Below are 16,895 nucleotides of genomic sequence, written 5' to 3'. Positions count from 1 at the left end.
CTGTCACGATGAAGTACACTGGAGATGGTAATAGTAGTACTGGAGCAGCAGTAGTTCAACACAGCCAGAGACTGAGAGCAGCTTGAAGTAGCAGTGGCAGTTCGGAATAGCAGCTGATGAGTCACAGGTGTAATAGCGGCTCTGAGTGGTAGCGATGAGAGAACCGGAGCTGTCACGATGAGGTACACGGGAGATTGTAATAGTAGTACTGGAGCAGCGATGGTTCAACACAGGCCACAAACTGAGAGCAGGCTGGAGTAACAGAGATCCACAAGGAGGACAGGAACCAGAACCACAGGCTACAAGAAGTGAGCTTGAAGAACAGGCGTCAGACAGGTGAATCCAGGAGGTTAAAAAAGTGCTCCAGAAATGTTCAGCCAATGACAAGAGGAGGGAGATCCAGAAGTGCAATAGACCTGCACCTGTGCCGAACTAAGTATAGCTGAATGAATTAATGAATGAAGTTGTCTGATGCTGAAACATGGCAGTTTCCAGATAAATGAAATGCGGGTAACGGGACAGGTACTACTTGCGGGACTGGAGCGTTACAATGTTTAGCCAAAAAATGACCCCAATGCCAAATAATGGTCCTGTCAATATTGTAACTGAGGGGAGATCAGCTGGAAAGTGTGGGAGGGGGAGTGATAACGCCATCATGTCACCATAGCTACGCCTCCTGTTGCCATTCGTAGCATTGCAACGTGAAGCGCATCATTAAGCCCCATCTCCGCCCAGGATCTGGGATAGTGTCTGCTCTTTTTTTGTGATTCGGGAGGTGTCCCAAAAATTCGGAAGCCTCCCGTACATACTTGGAGAGTAGTATTGCAATTGCAATAATATTGGTAAATATTGGCTTGTGCATGCATCAGGCCCCAGTGATGTCAGAAGTAAGTGTGACCATATTGTAATTAATTAATCCTGCTCGCACTGAGCGGCAGGATCGGCCTATATGTGGCCACCTTAACCTAGCTATTTATTTCTATGTTACCAATAGTTCTCTGTTTTCTTTTAGACACTAAAGGTCTCACTTGCAATATACTTACTGACAAATAAATAATTTATGATACTTACATTTTAGGTTTGGATGTTTTTTAAACTCAACACCTGAGAAAAAAAAACTCATACATCCAGCTTGTCAGTACAGTGACACTTCCCTAAGTCACGTAAATTGCCACATTCATGTTTATATTTGCTGGCGTTCTAGATGCCAATTTATTGTTTTATAGCAAACAAGGCAAGACAATCCACCGTTCCAATCATCTCCTCATAAATCTGAAGCATAAACTCTGCTACTGATCTGTCACTTAGTTATATATTAAAAACAACCCACTTCTTGTTATGTATTGTCAATGGTCAAAAAAGCTAAAAAAAATATATATTACTGCAGCTAGTGGTGTGTTGACATTAGAGCGAAGAGTTCCTCGCAACCAATGTGACTTAAAAATAAAATTGTTATCACTTCATGACAAATTATATATATTTTCCTTTGGTCATCTTAGGACTTTTTGTCCAGCTATGATATACTGAGCGGCCACTTTACTAGGTGTCATGTAGCCAAGAGAAAGTAGTGATGGTGGTTGTTTACCAGTGGTTTGTGCTACTGAACGAAGAACCGTGGAATCTAACACGTCCCCGATATTCACCAGGGATGCTTGCAAGGAGGTATTGGCTTTGCTGCTTGGGAAGTGCAGGTTGCGATCCTCTAAGTCAGTCACTGTGGAAACAGTGAAATAGCGTAGTCAGACAATCCAAGTGTCAGGTTTGTACACGAAGAATGAGTGAGATCCTGCTGTCTCAGCTGGTATTTTCTAGACTCACCCAGAGGCGCGGAGTCTAACATGGTGGAAGGTATTCACCAGGGATCCCCACAAGGAGATTTTGGCTTAGCGGCTTCCACCCTGCAGGTCGCGGCCCCCTAGGGAAGTTCCCAGTGAAACAGGACATAGAGGTGACTTTAAGAGGAAACTTGACACTGAGGAGTAAAACCCAATGAAGGGCAGATACATGAGTCCTAGTAGAACAGTGGAGAGGAGGAGATGATGAGCCCGGACTGAGCAATCCACGATGAGGTAACTAGGCAGAGTTCAGCAGAGATCAGCGGTATACAGGATATGCAGCAGACGGTGAACCACGGCTGTTACCACTTGGAGGTAGAATGGATCAGCGGAGGTCAGCGGGGCATGCAGAGTAGATGGCAGGCGTTGATCACGGCGATTACCGCTAACAAGCGGAATAGGTGAGCAGAGATCAGCGGTATCCAGGTTATGCAGCAGACGGTAAACCACAGCTATTACAACTTGAAGGTGGAACGGATAAGCGGAGGTCAGCGGTGCGTGCAGGAATGATAGCGGGCGTTGATCACAACGATTACCACTAACGAGTGGAACAGGTGAGCAGAGATCAGCGGTATACAAGATATGCAGCAGACGGTGAACCACAGCTATTACCACTTGGAGGTGGAATGGATCAGCTGAGGTTAGCGGTGCATGCAGAGTAGATAACATCGGTAGATACAACAGAGAAGAGGAAGCTGTTTCAGGCCAGGTGAAGACTCGAAGAACCAGCACTGAAAAGGTGAGGGGAGGAGCCTTATAAAGGAGTACTGACCAATGGCTAGATAGGCCAGATAACACAGGTGAAGCATAGCACAGGTGCAGACTACTGCTGACAGCATGCACAATGAAGAGAATTAAGATGAGGGCAGGTGTGCCGATGCTTGGGTGGAGATACCCGGAGAGCGGTGTGTGACTCCAAGTTCAAAGCTGGCCAGGAGCATAGTACCGAATCAGAATGCAGAGAAAGGTCATAAGCCAGTCGAGTAGTACAAACAAAATCAGGATCCAGAAGGAGAGGTCAGGAGCCAAGCCAAGGTCAAAACAGGAAGTCAAACCGAACAGGAGAAGGGAAGCTGGTCACAGAAACAGGGAACAGGTAAAGGACGCTGGAGCTAGGTGAGAACCTAATATTCTGGCACCCTAGTGGTGCCAGAGGTCTCCTTATATAGGGACACAAAAAACTAAAAAAAACCAGCGTCATGCATAATGCAAATCTGGAATAGTAATGTTGACAAAAATTAAATTTTATTAAAAATACAAAACTATACTTTCATGAGAAAAGAAGCGCCCCGTCGCTTAGCAATGGGACACGTTCATGTGCAATGGCCAGAAAGCCGACTGGAAAGAGAAGTCATCTGTCCCTGCACAGAGGGAGAGTGCGGGGATGGCGCCTGACATTAGGTACGTCTACCTCTCTAGTGAACGTGCTCTCCATCTGCATTAATTTCTCCAAAGATATCAAAAGCATAACATGGATACTGGCCCATGTCCCATAAGCAGGTCCTATTCCGGATAGCTCTCTACAACTCATCTCACAGATGCTTCACTGCAATGTGATCTGAAAAAGCCTAGGTAATAAGTTGGATACACTGACATATTCCACTCAGCCTGTACCACCTCTACATGAAGTGGGGAACCGGAAGTGTTTGTTGAAGAAAAAGGAGACCTATTCGATACATGACCTAGATAGCATCATTTCACAACTCCATTGGTGTAACTGAAACTGGTCACAATTTTGGTCCCTTATATAATCTTCAGCCTTATATAATATTAAGTTTTAATAAGTATTTAATACAGTATTGCATTACCCTGTCTGAATAGCTGCATTAATAAATGTGAAAGCAACATTTACAATGTAAAATATAATTAAATACAAATATCTGTTATTTTCCCTTTTAAAAATATTTTCCTGCCAAAGTCCAAACGGAAATATCAATTAAATAATGTGAATAGACAGCTGCAAATTCATATTATATAGCAGTCACACTAATAAATTACTCTCACTTGGAGAGGTCAATCTGCAATCATCCAATCAGGAGCGGTTAGCTAGTGGTGACGATTGTCATCATTATCAGTGTATGTATTTGCGCCAGCACGTCAGTACCCGCAAGCGATACGTCTCCTGGCAGGCATATATGTGTCAGTTAGAAAAACTAAATATAAAGAAGCGTTAATCTGAATACTTAAACAACTAAAATCAAGAAAACGTTTAACTTACAATGAACGTGACAGAAAAAACACAACTGCAAACAAAAAAATCTAATTAATAATGCTACTGCACGCAAGGATAGTAAAAAAGAGGATTAAAACTGTAAACCAAGAGGAAATACAAGCGTTCGTTCTTCCATAATATTGTAATTGTTTAGCAGAAACATTGGGAACTGTGTATCATAGCATGAACATAGTAATAACCAGCTGATGGTAAATGTTCAGATAAAGAATCCCAGTTATTAAGAGCAACTGAGTACACAACATATGTGTCTGTGTTCAGATCTACCTCCGTTGTAATTATATGGACTGGACTCGGCCTATTTCATCTACTGATGTTTACTGGCAAAGTCAGCCTATCTGTGTGCCATAATCCCGCTGACTCTACATAAACATAATCATCACATACCAAGAGCTTACATAGCATATTTAAATCTGTGGTTTCTAAACACAATGACATGTTTATCTGGTGTAAAGGGTGAGGAACATTGTGACTCCAACACAACCAAAGACAGGGACTGACTTGTTTGCTCTCAGCACACCTACATTTGTCAACCTGTCATTTTGACAATGGACACAGAGTAACAGCATGGCTGGGACAGTGTACTGAAACAACTCCATTGCTATTAGTAGGCTCTCCTCAAATAAAGTTGACCTTTAAAGGTAAACTACACCCTATTATTGTGGAAAATGTTTTTTGCACAGATAAGTTTAAGTATTTGCATTTGCTATCTAGAAGTCCAAAAGGACATAAAGTATAAAAGTAGGTATGTGAATCTTAAATGTATTCAATAGTAAAGACTTATGTTGATTAAAAGTAAGTAACCCCTTAACTATCTATATTGTATGTACTGTATGGGGGGTATTCAATTGTTATGAAGTCCCGCCGCGTAAAAACTAGCTGGATTTTAGCTTGTGGCTCAGGGAGCTGTGACCTGAAATCCAGCGAGAAAATTACCGTAGTAACGATTTTTCCACGCACTATTACCGTAATAACGATAATAGTGCGCGAACTGCGGGATTTTTTACGACAATACCCCCCTTAATGTTTAATAAAATAAAAACAGGACACTTCTATAACATGAATGTTCAGTTCACAAAATTAACCAAAGTGAAGAGCATGGCTTGACTGTTGAGCTATATTTCAAGTTACATCCCTCACTGTACTAACTACTCCTAAATACACCTATCTGCAGTGGAAGTGGAAACTTAAAAGCAGTGGTATGGAACCCCCCCCCCTCCCCTCCTTCAATGTATGTCTATGCACAGGGGCGGGCTGGGCCGGGGGGCAGGGGGGCATCGGCCCCCCGGGCCGCTCAGAATCACGGCTGTTAGGGCCGCCCGCTCCCCGGAAGTAATATCATTGACGACACGGCCGCATCACGTGTCATGTGATGCGGCCGCCTGTGCGGCGTGTGCCCCCCGGGCTGACGTCCGTCAGCCCGCTCCTGTCTGTGCATTTACAAACACCTCTCATTCCCAGGGGAGGGCTGGACAATTTTAGCCCAGGGAGCAAGACTCGACTCAGCCTATTAGGAAATTAGGAACATTTTAAAGAAAAAAAAATGTAGGTGGCCCAGTGACCCAGCCCAAAGAAGCCCATTATGAGACTGGCCCGGGAGGGAGATGCCCGCCGTCCACCAAAATGCCCCTGCTCTTTCCTGCTTGTGTTTCGTGCGGAATCACTATCTTCTCTTCCTTTTTTTTGTCGTTGCCTCCCTCCCATTCCTGCTGTATTGCCACTATAAATTGAAGCCTCCTCAGATACCTCAGACTTCCCCTGCTTCATGGCATGAAGAAAAGAAGATATATAGCAGAAGATTAATGGTGGCTGATGCACTCCTGCTATAGCAGCAGTGGGTGCTGCAGGCTGCAGAACGTTGTCGGGAAGCTGGTCTGCATCCAGGCTAGTCACGGATAGGGAGCCAAGTGGTGATCTCAGTGTACATCTCCACTTGGTCCTGCAGTAAGTTGAGAGGACTAATGTAGTCTTCAAAACATGAGCCGTTAGGGGTGTGTGATGACTGGATTAAAGAAACACTGGTTTAAACAAAGAACTGCTGTGATAAGAACTGTATCCAATACACTGAACATAACTAAACTATGTCCTCTACAAAGGGAAAACAAAAATAAACAACTCTGCCTGGATGATATAAAGACACTGGATTATAAACACAAAAGGACAAATGTATGAATATGCAAAAAGAAAAAAAAAAGGTTTTCTGGAGGTGGTCAACCCTATTAGTTATGTGTTGATTACATAACTCATTTGTACAAACTTACATTCCCCATATAGGACAGAGCAATCTTGTATGAATATACTACACTTTACTATCTCACTGGACCCCACAACAGGCAGACTTGTTAAGGAGCATTACTTAGACGACTGACTGAAGGCAAATAATCATATGAAGCAAACATGATAACATGGAGGCAGAGAGGAGTAAGCTATGTTTATAAAAAAGAGAATATGACACAAAGTCTGTTTGTTTAATTAGGCTGGAGAACCTCACAACAAATGCCTGTAATTGGCACAGGAAGGGTTAACGGGCGAGTTACACTATTTCCTGCATGAATCAGAGAATCGTTTTGCAATATTAGTGTGAAACAATCTTGTCAGTTCTTGGTCATGAGACAATTCCTCCAGTCATCAGATAATAATCATTACATGACAGTTTTATATTGTATTGTTTATTTTAAATAATAAGGAACACAATGCAGTCTTCAGAGGTGTAATTATGTGCTTATTTCACATGGTTACAAGGTTTATGGAATATAATGTGTTTGGGTGGGGATATAGTAAAGAGTGGTTTGCAGAAATCCCTAAGTAAATCACTTTTTTTTTTTTAAAAGGGCGATTAGCAATTCACCAATGTGAGTAAAGGACGTAAATAACTACTTTTAAAATCCTCCAAAATCAAAAATCATAAATATCAGTTTCTGCAAAGAATGGAACAGGGGAATGTAATAAAGGGCAATTTAGTAAAATAACACTAAGATCTCCCAAATAATCTCTGTGGCTGCAGAGATTGCTTGAAAACCAATGAGAGTGACATTTTCCATTCTTTTTAATGGGCTTTCCAGCATGTGAGCTAGATGCAGAAAGTCAACTGAAATATATATGGACTATTGAATAACAGAGGTTCAAGTAATTTAATATTTTTTTAAAAAAAACTTCTCCTTTCACCTCCAATCCTCAATCATCACTAGTCATCCTAGGCTGATCTAACTAACATGGTGTCCTCTAGTTAAAGTGACACCCAGCACCAGGCTAGTGGGTCTACGGTAACAGGGAAACCTGCAGCGTGATATCCCCCCGTCATAGTGGGAAACAGACTGGGGCATTCAGAGGTTTAGTGAAGGTTATGCTCAATTGAACAGGTCTATGGGTGATATTTGGGTTTTTTTTAAAAAAAAACAACCTATACATTTTAATTATGATTTTCCCAATAAGACTAAATTATTTCAGGCAGGGTCCTATTTCCTATTGTTTTTGAATATCAACTTGCTATGACACCCATTTTCTGCATTATTATACAGGGAACTTTATACATTTTGTGGCACCATATAAATAGTTGATGTATACATACAGGGTTGGAAAGGAGGGAGCACATTAGTAAGTGTATTGCCCCACCTGGTGTGAACTATGTTAGGCCCTTCAAATATAATTATAAATATGAATATTTACCTAATTACATGTAATTGTAACATTCAATCCATGTTGCCTGTACTTTAATTGGATAATGGTGTCAGTTTTACACTGATTTGATACCCAAAATATTTCATTCCTGTCATGAAGTGTCTTTACCCTCCCTTCATTCCCATCTCTTTATGTACCGCAAAAAATTAAGAACAATTAAAAAAAAAAAAAAACACACAAGATAAACATATATACCATTGTTCTCTCCCGAAAATGTTTTCAGTAAGAAGTAGCCGGATGGGGACAGTTGTACTACTTTGCAATAATATAGAAAAATGTTGAAGTTATTGCCCACACCTGCCAGGACTGGTCAGATTGGTGGTCAGTGGTCTAACACACACTACTGGCTATAGTGCTCACATAGGGCTAGATTTACTATCAGGCGTGATGCATGGCGGCTTCAAACCGCCATGCATCGCGGCGGTTTTCCGGCGTGTTTGCATTGCAAACAGCCGGATTTACTAATGGGCGCATTTCAGCTTCAATTTGAAGCCGCCGGCGATGTAACGGCGGGATGTAATGCTCAAAGCCGCCGGCGGCTTTGAATAGAACATGGCGCTTTTGCTTTAAATGACGGCGCTTTTGTGTAAAGGCGGTTTTTTTGAAAATTACACCTGTCTCCTGGCCTGTTACTATTGGCTATTTTCAAACTCAGGAGATTTGACATCACAAGCCCTATATAAACCACTGGCCTGACACTTTTTTCTCTGATAGGGTTTAGAGGAGTTTTGTGAGAGGAGTTTGGAGGATAGTGGTTTGCTGAGAGTTGGTGTTTGGTGGATTGGTGGAGCGATATCTGATTGAAGTGTGAGTAGTCCTGTGGTTTTTTCCTGTTTTGTACATTTATTTTCTCATTTATTTTCTGTCTTGTATTTTTTGTATTTGACTTGTCCTCTGTCTGTGTTACTTGTGTGTGACTGTGTGGAGAGTGTGTCTGTAGGTAGTGTAGTTTGTTCTTTGTGTTTGTAAGTCCTTCAGTGTTTTGTGTTTTTCTGTCTTCTGGGTAAAAATGTCCAGAGATAGGAGGGGAGCAGAGGCTGAGGAGAGGGAGATGGAGGTTGAGGGGTCAGAGGAGGGAGAGGGAGAGGTTGAGGAGACAGGACAGAGCAGGAAGACCAAGACAGGGAGGAATGTGCGCTTCTCACATGATGAGAATTGTGTGTTGGTGCACAATATCATTCCCTGCTACGAGGTGATCTTGGGGAACCTGGCAGCCCGGACTCCGCTAAGGCGGCGCCACCAATTGTGGGGGAGAGTGTGCGACGCTGTTAACGCGGTGGGCCCACTAAAGAGGACAGTGGCGCACTGCCGCAAGAGATTTTCGGACATTAAGAGGAGGTTGAAGGAAAAAATGGCCCAGGAAAGGAGGTCCACAAGACGCACGGGTGGTGGCCCCCCTCTTCGCGTTGAATATACCAGCTATGAGGAGGAGCTGCGGCAGATAATGCCCCGTGAAATAGTGGAGGGAATTAATGTGCAAGACACAGATTCGCCCTCGTTTGCCCAAGGAGTTGGTGAGTGATTTGTCCTTTTTAAGCTAACAATATTGAAAATGTTTTTTTATTGTAAAAGTGTCTTTTTTACTCAATCAGTATGTAAAGGGCAATAATTTTGTTTATAACTGTTTTTTAATGTGCAAACACATGTCTTCCAAAGATTTATTATTTGTAAAAGGCTTTTTGCTGCAAATACATTGTATGCTTTTTCTAATACATCCAGATTCACCTGGACCACAGTTGAGTCCCATTCCTACAGCTACACCTCCACCTTCAGTCAGAGATTCGGCCACAGAAGAGCAAGCAGGTGCGTGATTTATGTTTTTGTGCTAAATAATGGAGTTAATTGTTTTTCTGTGGAAATGTTGCTGGCAAAATTTTTTTTATTAAAATATGGTGTGCTATGCGACCTTAGGGCTACATTTACTAAACTGAGATGTTGGCTAGAGCAACCAATCTGAATATACCTTTACTTTATTTATTGCATTCTACAAAAAGAGAGCTCAAATCTGATTGGTTGCTATAGGCAACGTCTTCACTTTTTTACACACGCAGTTAAGTCAAAATACCCAGCATGTACTACACAGAGGGAGGACTGAAATAGGATTTGTGTACCCCAAGGCACGGTCTAGCCAGATATTGCGTAATAAATCACAATATTTGTAGGTTACAAATACTATGCTTTTTTAGCCCCCTCAACCATACATAGTTCATATGATACTGGGTATTAAAAGGATAATATGTGCATCCTTAAGCAGGTAGCATAGGACAATAAATCATTAATGCAAAAATTGTGAAACAATCTGTAGTTTGTAAAGATTATTCTTTCCTATCAAGTGTTCAGAATGCAATATACAAACATATTATATCCTATATACTTACCGTCATTTTCATACACAGGGCCCTCTTCATACCAGGCACCTCAGGTGGAGTCCCTCCAAATGTCCCCTGAGCCAGATGAGCAAACCATAATCACCCTGGAAACAGTGGATGCCCCTGTGTCTGGTTTCCAGGATGTTGCACCTGGCCCTGCTGAAGCCCCAGCACACCAGCAGCCGGCACCTCAGAGTATGGACCCAGCCCGTGAAATGGCGCAGTCTATTGGTGCTTTCCAGCAGCAGCAATCAGTCTTCATGGAGAGCCAAACTCACAACATTTCCCAAATTGCGGCCCAGTTGAGGCGGATACACCGCACAAATAGCCAAATTCCTGCTGCAATCAATCGTCTGGCTAATGCCTGGGAGCAATCCAATCTGCAGATGGCCCAAATGACTGGGGCTGTGGAGGCATTAAATTCCTCCGTTCGCGAGGGGAATGCGAACCTGACCCGGCTGGCAGGCAGGCCAACTGCAGCAAGAACTCATTGCCCGCTTGCCTGCACCCTTTTCCTCGGCCACCACAAGTACCGCTAGTACGCCAAGCAGATCGGCACAGAGTACTCCTCCAAGGAGAGGTGCTCGCACCAGGGGTGGGCCAGGGAGAGGACAGAGTGGGGCAAAACATAGCGATATGCAAGCAAAAAGGCGTCGCTAGCGCTAACACATGACTATTGCCTCATGCTTTTTTTACTTTGTATAAGCATTATCCTTTATTATTTATTGTGTTGTACTGCAATAAATGCAGTTAAATTTCTATGGTGTCAGTGTTTATTTTCTGCTAATTAAACAAGAGTATAGTGATGTTTTAAAAAACTAGGCACTCAAATCATTTACACATTGCCCTCTGACTGTCACAAACATTGCACTCACATCAAACACATTTTAGAGAAATAAATGTTTTTCCTATTGTGTAGTAGTTTGTAATGAGACGGACTCTAATCTGCCTTCCGCCCTCTGTGCTCTGCACATCACCAGATGTGACACAGACCCCTTCTGCTTCAGTGTGTACTGCACTAATCGGTGGGGTAAATTGATGTAATGCTAGATTATGTATAAAACAGCCAGCCAGGATAATATCAGACCCCTTTTCAGGTGCATACATAACCACCCCACCAGATTATTCTAGTAAGCTGAACCTGGTTTACCAAAGTACAAATGTACGCTATAACACACCTCTACTAGTGGGTTTGTGCCTGAATTTGTGCTGTGCAGATGTGTGAGGATGCAGCAGAGGAGTCATCAGCCAGAAACCCATTCTTTATTGAGTACAGTTAAAATTGCTTTTACACTCTGTTAAGGGATTTGTTGCAATATTAAACAAATGTTGAACTTAGTAAAAAAATTGCATCGTGGGAAAACAGAAGAGAAAAAGAAACCCAAATTACACTGCCATTACAAGACACTGGCCTTTTAACATATACAATCCCAAAGGGACAAACTTTGCACATGAAATGGCCCTTTCCCTTCTGTTCAGATTGACCAAATACCTCAAACAGCACACTGTTTGAACAATCTCGCCGCTCACAAGCAGCGCTTTCATTTTGGTCTTTTGAATGGCGGTTTTCCGGCGCCTTTATAAACCCCCTAATAGTAAATCCGGCTGTTTGTATGTGGAGCATTGTTGAAACCGTCACGGCGCTTTATACAGAGGCGGGTTTGAAAACATCATTTCTGGCCGTTTGGATGGCGGGTTTAGCGTTAGTAAATCCGGCGATGGCTAAACCGCCGGCAAACCCGCCGAAAGTCGGCGGCTTTACAAACACGCCTGATAGTAAATCTAGCCCATAGTGTCTGTTCTAATAGGAGAAACAGTGGTTTATTCTATTATAATAGGACTCTGTTGGGGTCCAAGAGCCGGGTGGAAAGTAAAAACAACTGGGTGGAGCACCCGGGAAATAGGTGCTGGGGAGAACACTGTATACGACTTCTGCAAAGGGCAAGAGTTTGATTTTGCAGACTCATGACCAAGGTAATAAATATCCCTAACATTTCCTTTGTCAATTGGAATTTCCAATCATAGACTTGATAAGGCAAACTTAGTGACTGGCAAACTTCACATTAATATTAATATTGTAATGCTTAATATGAATTTGAAATGATATACAGAATTGGTGTAACAATGAACGGAATATAACCTGCTGTGATTGCAAGTTGTCTTTATACTGAAAGCTAAAGTAAAACACATGTTATTATTCCATAACTGTATGTTTTCCTTGCATTTCTTTGATAACATTCTACATGGAATAAAATAATATTTTGGTCAAGGTGTTACCAATGTCAAGCTTAAGTCTTAAGGGAAGATACTCTTGGAGAAAATACCTCATGTCTTGTACACATCCTAAAAAAGAAGTAGATATTTTAGTATCTAAGTAAAAGATTTTGTTGGTTTGTTCGGGAAGAGTAGTTTATTGGCTTATGGTGCAAAAGGAAAGATAGTTACTTTGGGTCCAGTTTGTGTATGTATGCTATGTAGTATGACCTCCAAATGGGAGTTTACCAAACTCACCTTGCTTTTCACTTTAAACAGCACTTGCAAAATAGAACTCACACAACACATACCCACAGAGACATAGAATTTTCTAATGATCCAAACTATAGCCTTGAAACCATCTTAGATTCTTACAAAACAAGTCAATGTAAAGTTGTTTCTCTAGGAAATTACACACCTCTATGGGTCTATTTTAGAACAGCCCACAGGGGTCCCTCTAATAGAAACTAAATGTGAACAAAAGACCAAACAGTTAAGTATTATGCTGTGTTAAAATGTTAATAACATTAATAAGTTTATTGCATTGTTCAGCCATGAGAACACTGGAAATATCTCCAATTTTCATCCTCCAATACAAAATGCACCCAACTAAATCAATTTGCATTGTCTACATTAAAACACATACAAAAATGTGTAAAAATTAGACCATTTCACGAAGGAGACAAAAGGCTGTAACACCCTCCCCCACCCCCAAATGTGCATTCTTCACCCTCCCAGAGATCATTTCAAATTTCTTGTCCCACAACACAAAATCTCGCTTTTGCTTCTGTGACCATTTCCAGGAGTGTAAGTTGCCCCCCATGATTTCTTTTGGGTGGGCAAAGACTGTGTCCTGCCCCCCCATGAACTTCTACATTGAAGCCTTGATGCTACTTTCTAAAGTCATGGTATCTACTATCTGTTCTAAACTTGTGAAACTTTTATAAATGATAGATTGTCTTAGTATACCTACCCAATGTTCTTTAATGTAAGTTGCCTCGGTATAGATTTAATACTGATTGATTTGTTTATTTGAAAAACTAAGTGTTGAATTCATAAACATTTATTAAATAACCTGTATTGATGAAGAACAACTATAAAGTAATTGGTTGCACCGCACAAAGGGGGCACAGTTTATGAATATTTTAGGTTTATTTGGTTAAGTTTGAGGATTAGGGAGGCAGCATTTTTCTTTCTCGCCCGAAGTGCTAAAATTTTAAGTTACTGCTATGCACTATAGTGTTATTTAGACATGCCAGTCCGGCGTTACATGAATGCAAGTGTATGGGTAAGTTGTACTGTGGCGTTTTTACTAACTCTTAGTCCCATAATGAGCCCTTAAACGATGTCCTAGAATAGTTTAAAAGGATACAGATTCCAAAGAGTATATAATGAAAGAATGGTACATCCCTGCATACTGACGTTCAATATCCTTGAATATCAGAAGAAGAGACCAAAATGCTGTAACAATCATATTCATTTAAAAGCAACAAAGTTAATAGATTTCTGCTTGCTGAGATATTCCTATAAACATTAAACTTGCAAGCAGGGCCTTCTTACCTCTCTGTCTGTATTACCCAGTATTGTTCTATTACTGTGCTTGTTTCTAATTATAAAGCACTATGGAATTTGCTGCGCTATATAAATAAATGTTGATGATGATGATGATGATGATATTGGCATGTGGCACAGAAAAAAAAATGGGTTTATCCTGTACTATTGCTTTAGACTTCTTTGATACTAAAAAATAATTCTCAGACAGCATATATAAACCTGTTTTAGGCTGGGTACACATTACAAAAAAATTCTCCCAATGTGATTTTACCAACTACTGGAAAAAGTCCCGACCAACATGCCAATTGCTGTGCACACTCTAAAAATGTTTTACAAGATTTACCTTCAGATCTGTGCTCTTCATCTGTCATAACCATCATCAGATTGTGACTCCATAGAGATCTATGGACACTGCTGGTCGTGAGAGCACACACACTGCAGATCTGGAACAACATTGTTCCATCTTTGAACCAGATATTTAGTGCGTTATAAAAATCAAATTAAATGGAGCGTACATACTAATGCAATATCAGGCTGAACGGTCGTTTACCGTGTGATTAGCCCGATAATCATCTAAAAACCCAGTAGCGTGTACCCATACCCAATTAGTACAAGTATTAGTAATTACATATATTGTAGTCCTTTGCAAAAAAACTATCAGCAGAGATCAGCAATTGAACCAAGAGATTGTCTTTTCAATATATAATGTAAAGTTAAGATCACTACCAAAAAAAATTTTTTATTCCAAGTGAATTTGAAATAATTAAATTATTAATATTTCAGGTATATTGTTGTTTTAAAACCATCAGAATGTTATACAAAACGGGCACTTCTAATCCACTAATAAGTATCATATTTTTAAAACAAGCAAATTGTGTTTTGAAACACTTGTAATAACCAATATTAACCTTTGATGCATCAGGGAAATCAATGCAAATTGTATTTGCGTAGACAAGAACAATGTGCAGTGAAGTCTTTCAAAGGAAAAATATTATTGTCTCTTAATCATATTTCAGTCCTGTGCTACATAACAGAGGTAGAGTTACAACCTTCTGTGCCCAACATAATATAAGAGGTATTGTACTGTGTTACATTTTAAGATGACCTTAGACAGAAAAGCTATCGGCCCCTCTGTCAATCACTTCACCACAATGACACTGACAATGGAGAGAATACTTATTATTTATTGCTATTGGTCACCATATGCTTAAAGGGTGGGGCATCACAAAGCAACCAAGTGACACCGAATTGGCTATGGTGTAAATCCAGTGCCAGCTAATTGCTAAGGGTAACATGAGCTGTGTCTACCACAACTAGCTACCTCTGTCCCGGTGAGACAACTGTAAAACCGGGGTGCAATAATCCCTACCGTTAGTTGGAAACCCTTCAGGACCTCCACAAATGAACCTCCTAATAAAGTTATATATAATCTCATCTCAACTCTTTCTGATTCTTCCGGTTTTTAAAATAAATGGATAATAATTTAGGTAAAACTATACAATACAGACAATTATAACTATACAATAATCATTCCCCTTTTCTAACCCTACCTAAACCCCAAATTGGGTGTGCTGGGTGGGGTTGCGGCAACATGTTGGAAAAAGGAGGAGGTGAGCGAGCCTTTTACATGTATGTGCCACACAAGTGGAGGATATGAAGCACTCACTCTCCTCTTCCTGGCCTTCAACCTGCCTAGGCCAAGTTTCTAAGGTCTGTATGCTCCTCTAGCTCCCCCTACAGGGGAAATTTCACCTTCCTCCACCTTGACCAACAAGATTTCTCATAACTACAAACCCAGTGGTAATCATTTTAGCGCTGCCGAGAATTCTGACAGCGTTAATACCTACCCCAAAAATCCAATTGGCAAAAAAAACGACTGCAGTAAAAACAGACTTACCTGCAAACCTAAGGTCCAGGTGTCCAATGGCATCGCCTGGCTGACAGAAAGTGATGCCATGTGTGGACCCCTCAGGTTAAGTGTTTAAACACTTAACCTGAGGGGTCCACACATTGCCGCTTTAAATTAACCTAGATGTAAGTCACGATGATGTGACACTGAAGAGCCGGAGAGCCGTGCCTTTGTCATCACTTCTTGTCTATCACTAGTGTCGTGATGGAATTTGGTAACGGGGACGCAAGACCTCAAGTAACTGTCTAAAACCAGCTGCATTAATAGTGGATATTGGACGCAGATCTAATACTAGCATAGTCGCCATGGCGTCTATGACTCGGTTTGCGATTGGGATAACAGCTTTCATACTTGCTTCCTCTTGCAAAGAATTGTTTAACAGTCAATTGTTGTAAACTACTAGCAGTCTTCTTCCTGGTCTGCTGCTGGGATGAAGATCCATACCCAACAGCAGCAGCAGCAGTGGGACTAACGCTCAAGAATCCTTCTGAGAAATCCAGGATAGTGGAGGAGTCATCTAGCATTAGCAACTTGGATGCAGGACTAACTCCTATCGCTACTGAGGATATTGATGAGGTAGGTGTTGTGGGTGTAGATTACAGGTGTCGGGATATAGCTGAGAGAAGGGATCTAGCTGATGCTGGACTGCTTGTTGTTATATTTTAGCATAAGTTTCCAATTTTCCCAACAGCTTGCCATGAACTCGCTTCAAATGGCGTAACAAGGATGAGGTTCCTAAATGGTTAAGATCCCTGCCACTACTGACTGAGGCTTTACAAATGCTACAAGTGGCTAGACAACTGTTGTCAGGATTTGGGTACAAATAGTTCCACACATAAGAAGTGTATTTTTTGGTATAATGCCCAGGCATGACAATGCCCTTCTTCTTATCACGTGCAAGAACTGCTTCCACTGATGCAGAACTTACACAAACAATATCATTCTCATCAACATCCTCATTAGCGCCCTCGTCAGCTACACAAATATGCCCCTCGTCCTGTTGCAATTCCAAAGTGGCATCCTCAATTTGTGTATCACCGGCTACACTTGGGCTGCTCTTGCACACA

At 41.3% G+C, this 16,895-nt stretch overlaps 2 protein-coding genes across 2 annotated transcripts in view; one reads left to right on the top strand and one right to left on the bottom strand.

Moving 5' to 3' along the window:
- ADCY7 (adenylate cyclase 7) overlaps positions 1-16,895 on the bottom strand; it is a 161,941-nt gene that overhangs the window by 140,905 nt on the left and 4,141 nt on the right. The window lies entirely within an intron of this gene.
- LOC142103378 (uncharacterized) lies at positions 8,753-10,651 on the top strand. The gene is made up of 3 exons (XM_075187442.1): positions 8,753-9,257; positions 9,463-9,546; positions 10,140-10,651. The coding sequence occupies exons 1-3, from the start codon at positions 8,753-8,755 to the stop codon at positions 10,649-10,651; spliced, it is 1,101 nt and encodes a 366-aa protein (XP_075043543.1).

Source organism: Mixophyes fleayi, chromosome 10, assembly GCF_038048845.1.
Source record: "Mixophyes fleayi isolate aMixFle1 chromosome 10, aMixFle1.hap1, whole genome shotgun sequence".
Taxonomy (NCBI): domain Eukaryota; kingdom Metazoa; phylum Chordata; class Amphibia; order Anura; family Limnodynastidae; genus Mixophyes; species Mixophyes fleayi.
This window is presented reverse-complemented; position numbering and strand designations above follow the sequence as displayed.

Bases quoted from the DNA above. Each gene is read 5' to 3' on its own strand.
- LOC142103378 (XM_075187442.1), top strand. From the start codon at position 8,753: ATGTCCAGAGATAGGAGGGGAGCAGAGGCTGAGGAGAGGGAGATGGAG. The intron at 9,258-9,462 runs GTGAGTGATTTG...TAATACATCCAG, and splicing joins CTCGTTTGCCCAAGGAGTTG to ATTCACCTGGACCACAGTTG. The intron at 9,547-10,139 runs GTGCGTGATTTA...TTTCATACACAG, and splicing joins GGCCACAGAAGAGCAAGCAG to GGCCCTCTTCATACCAGGCA.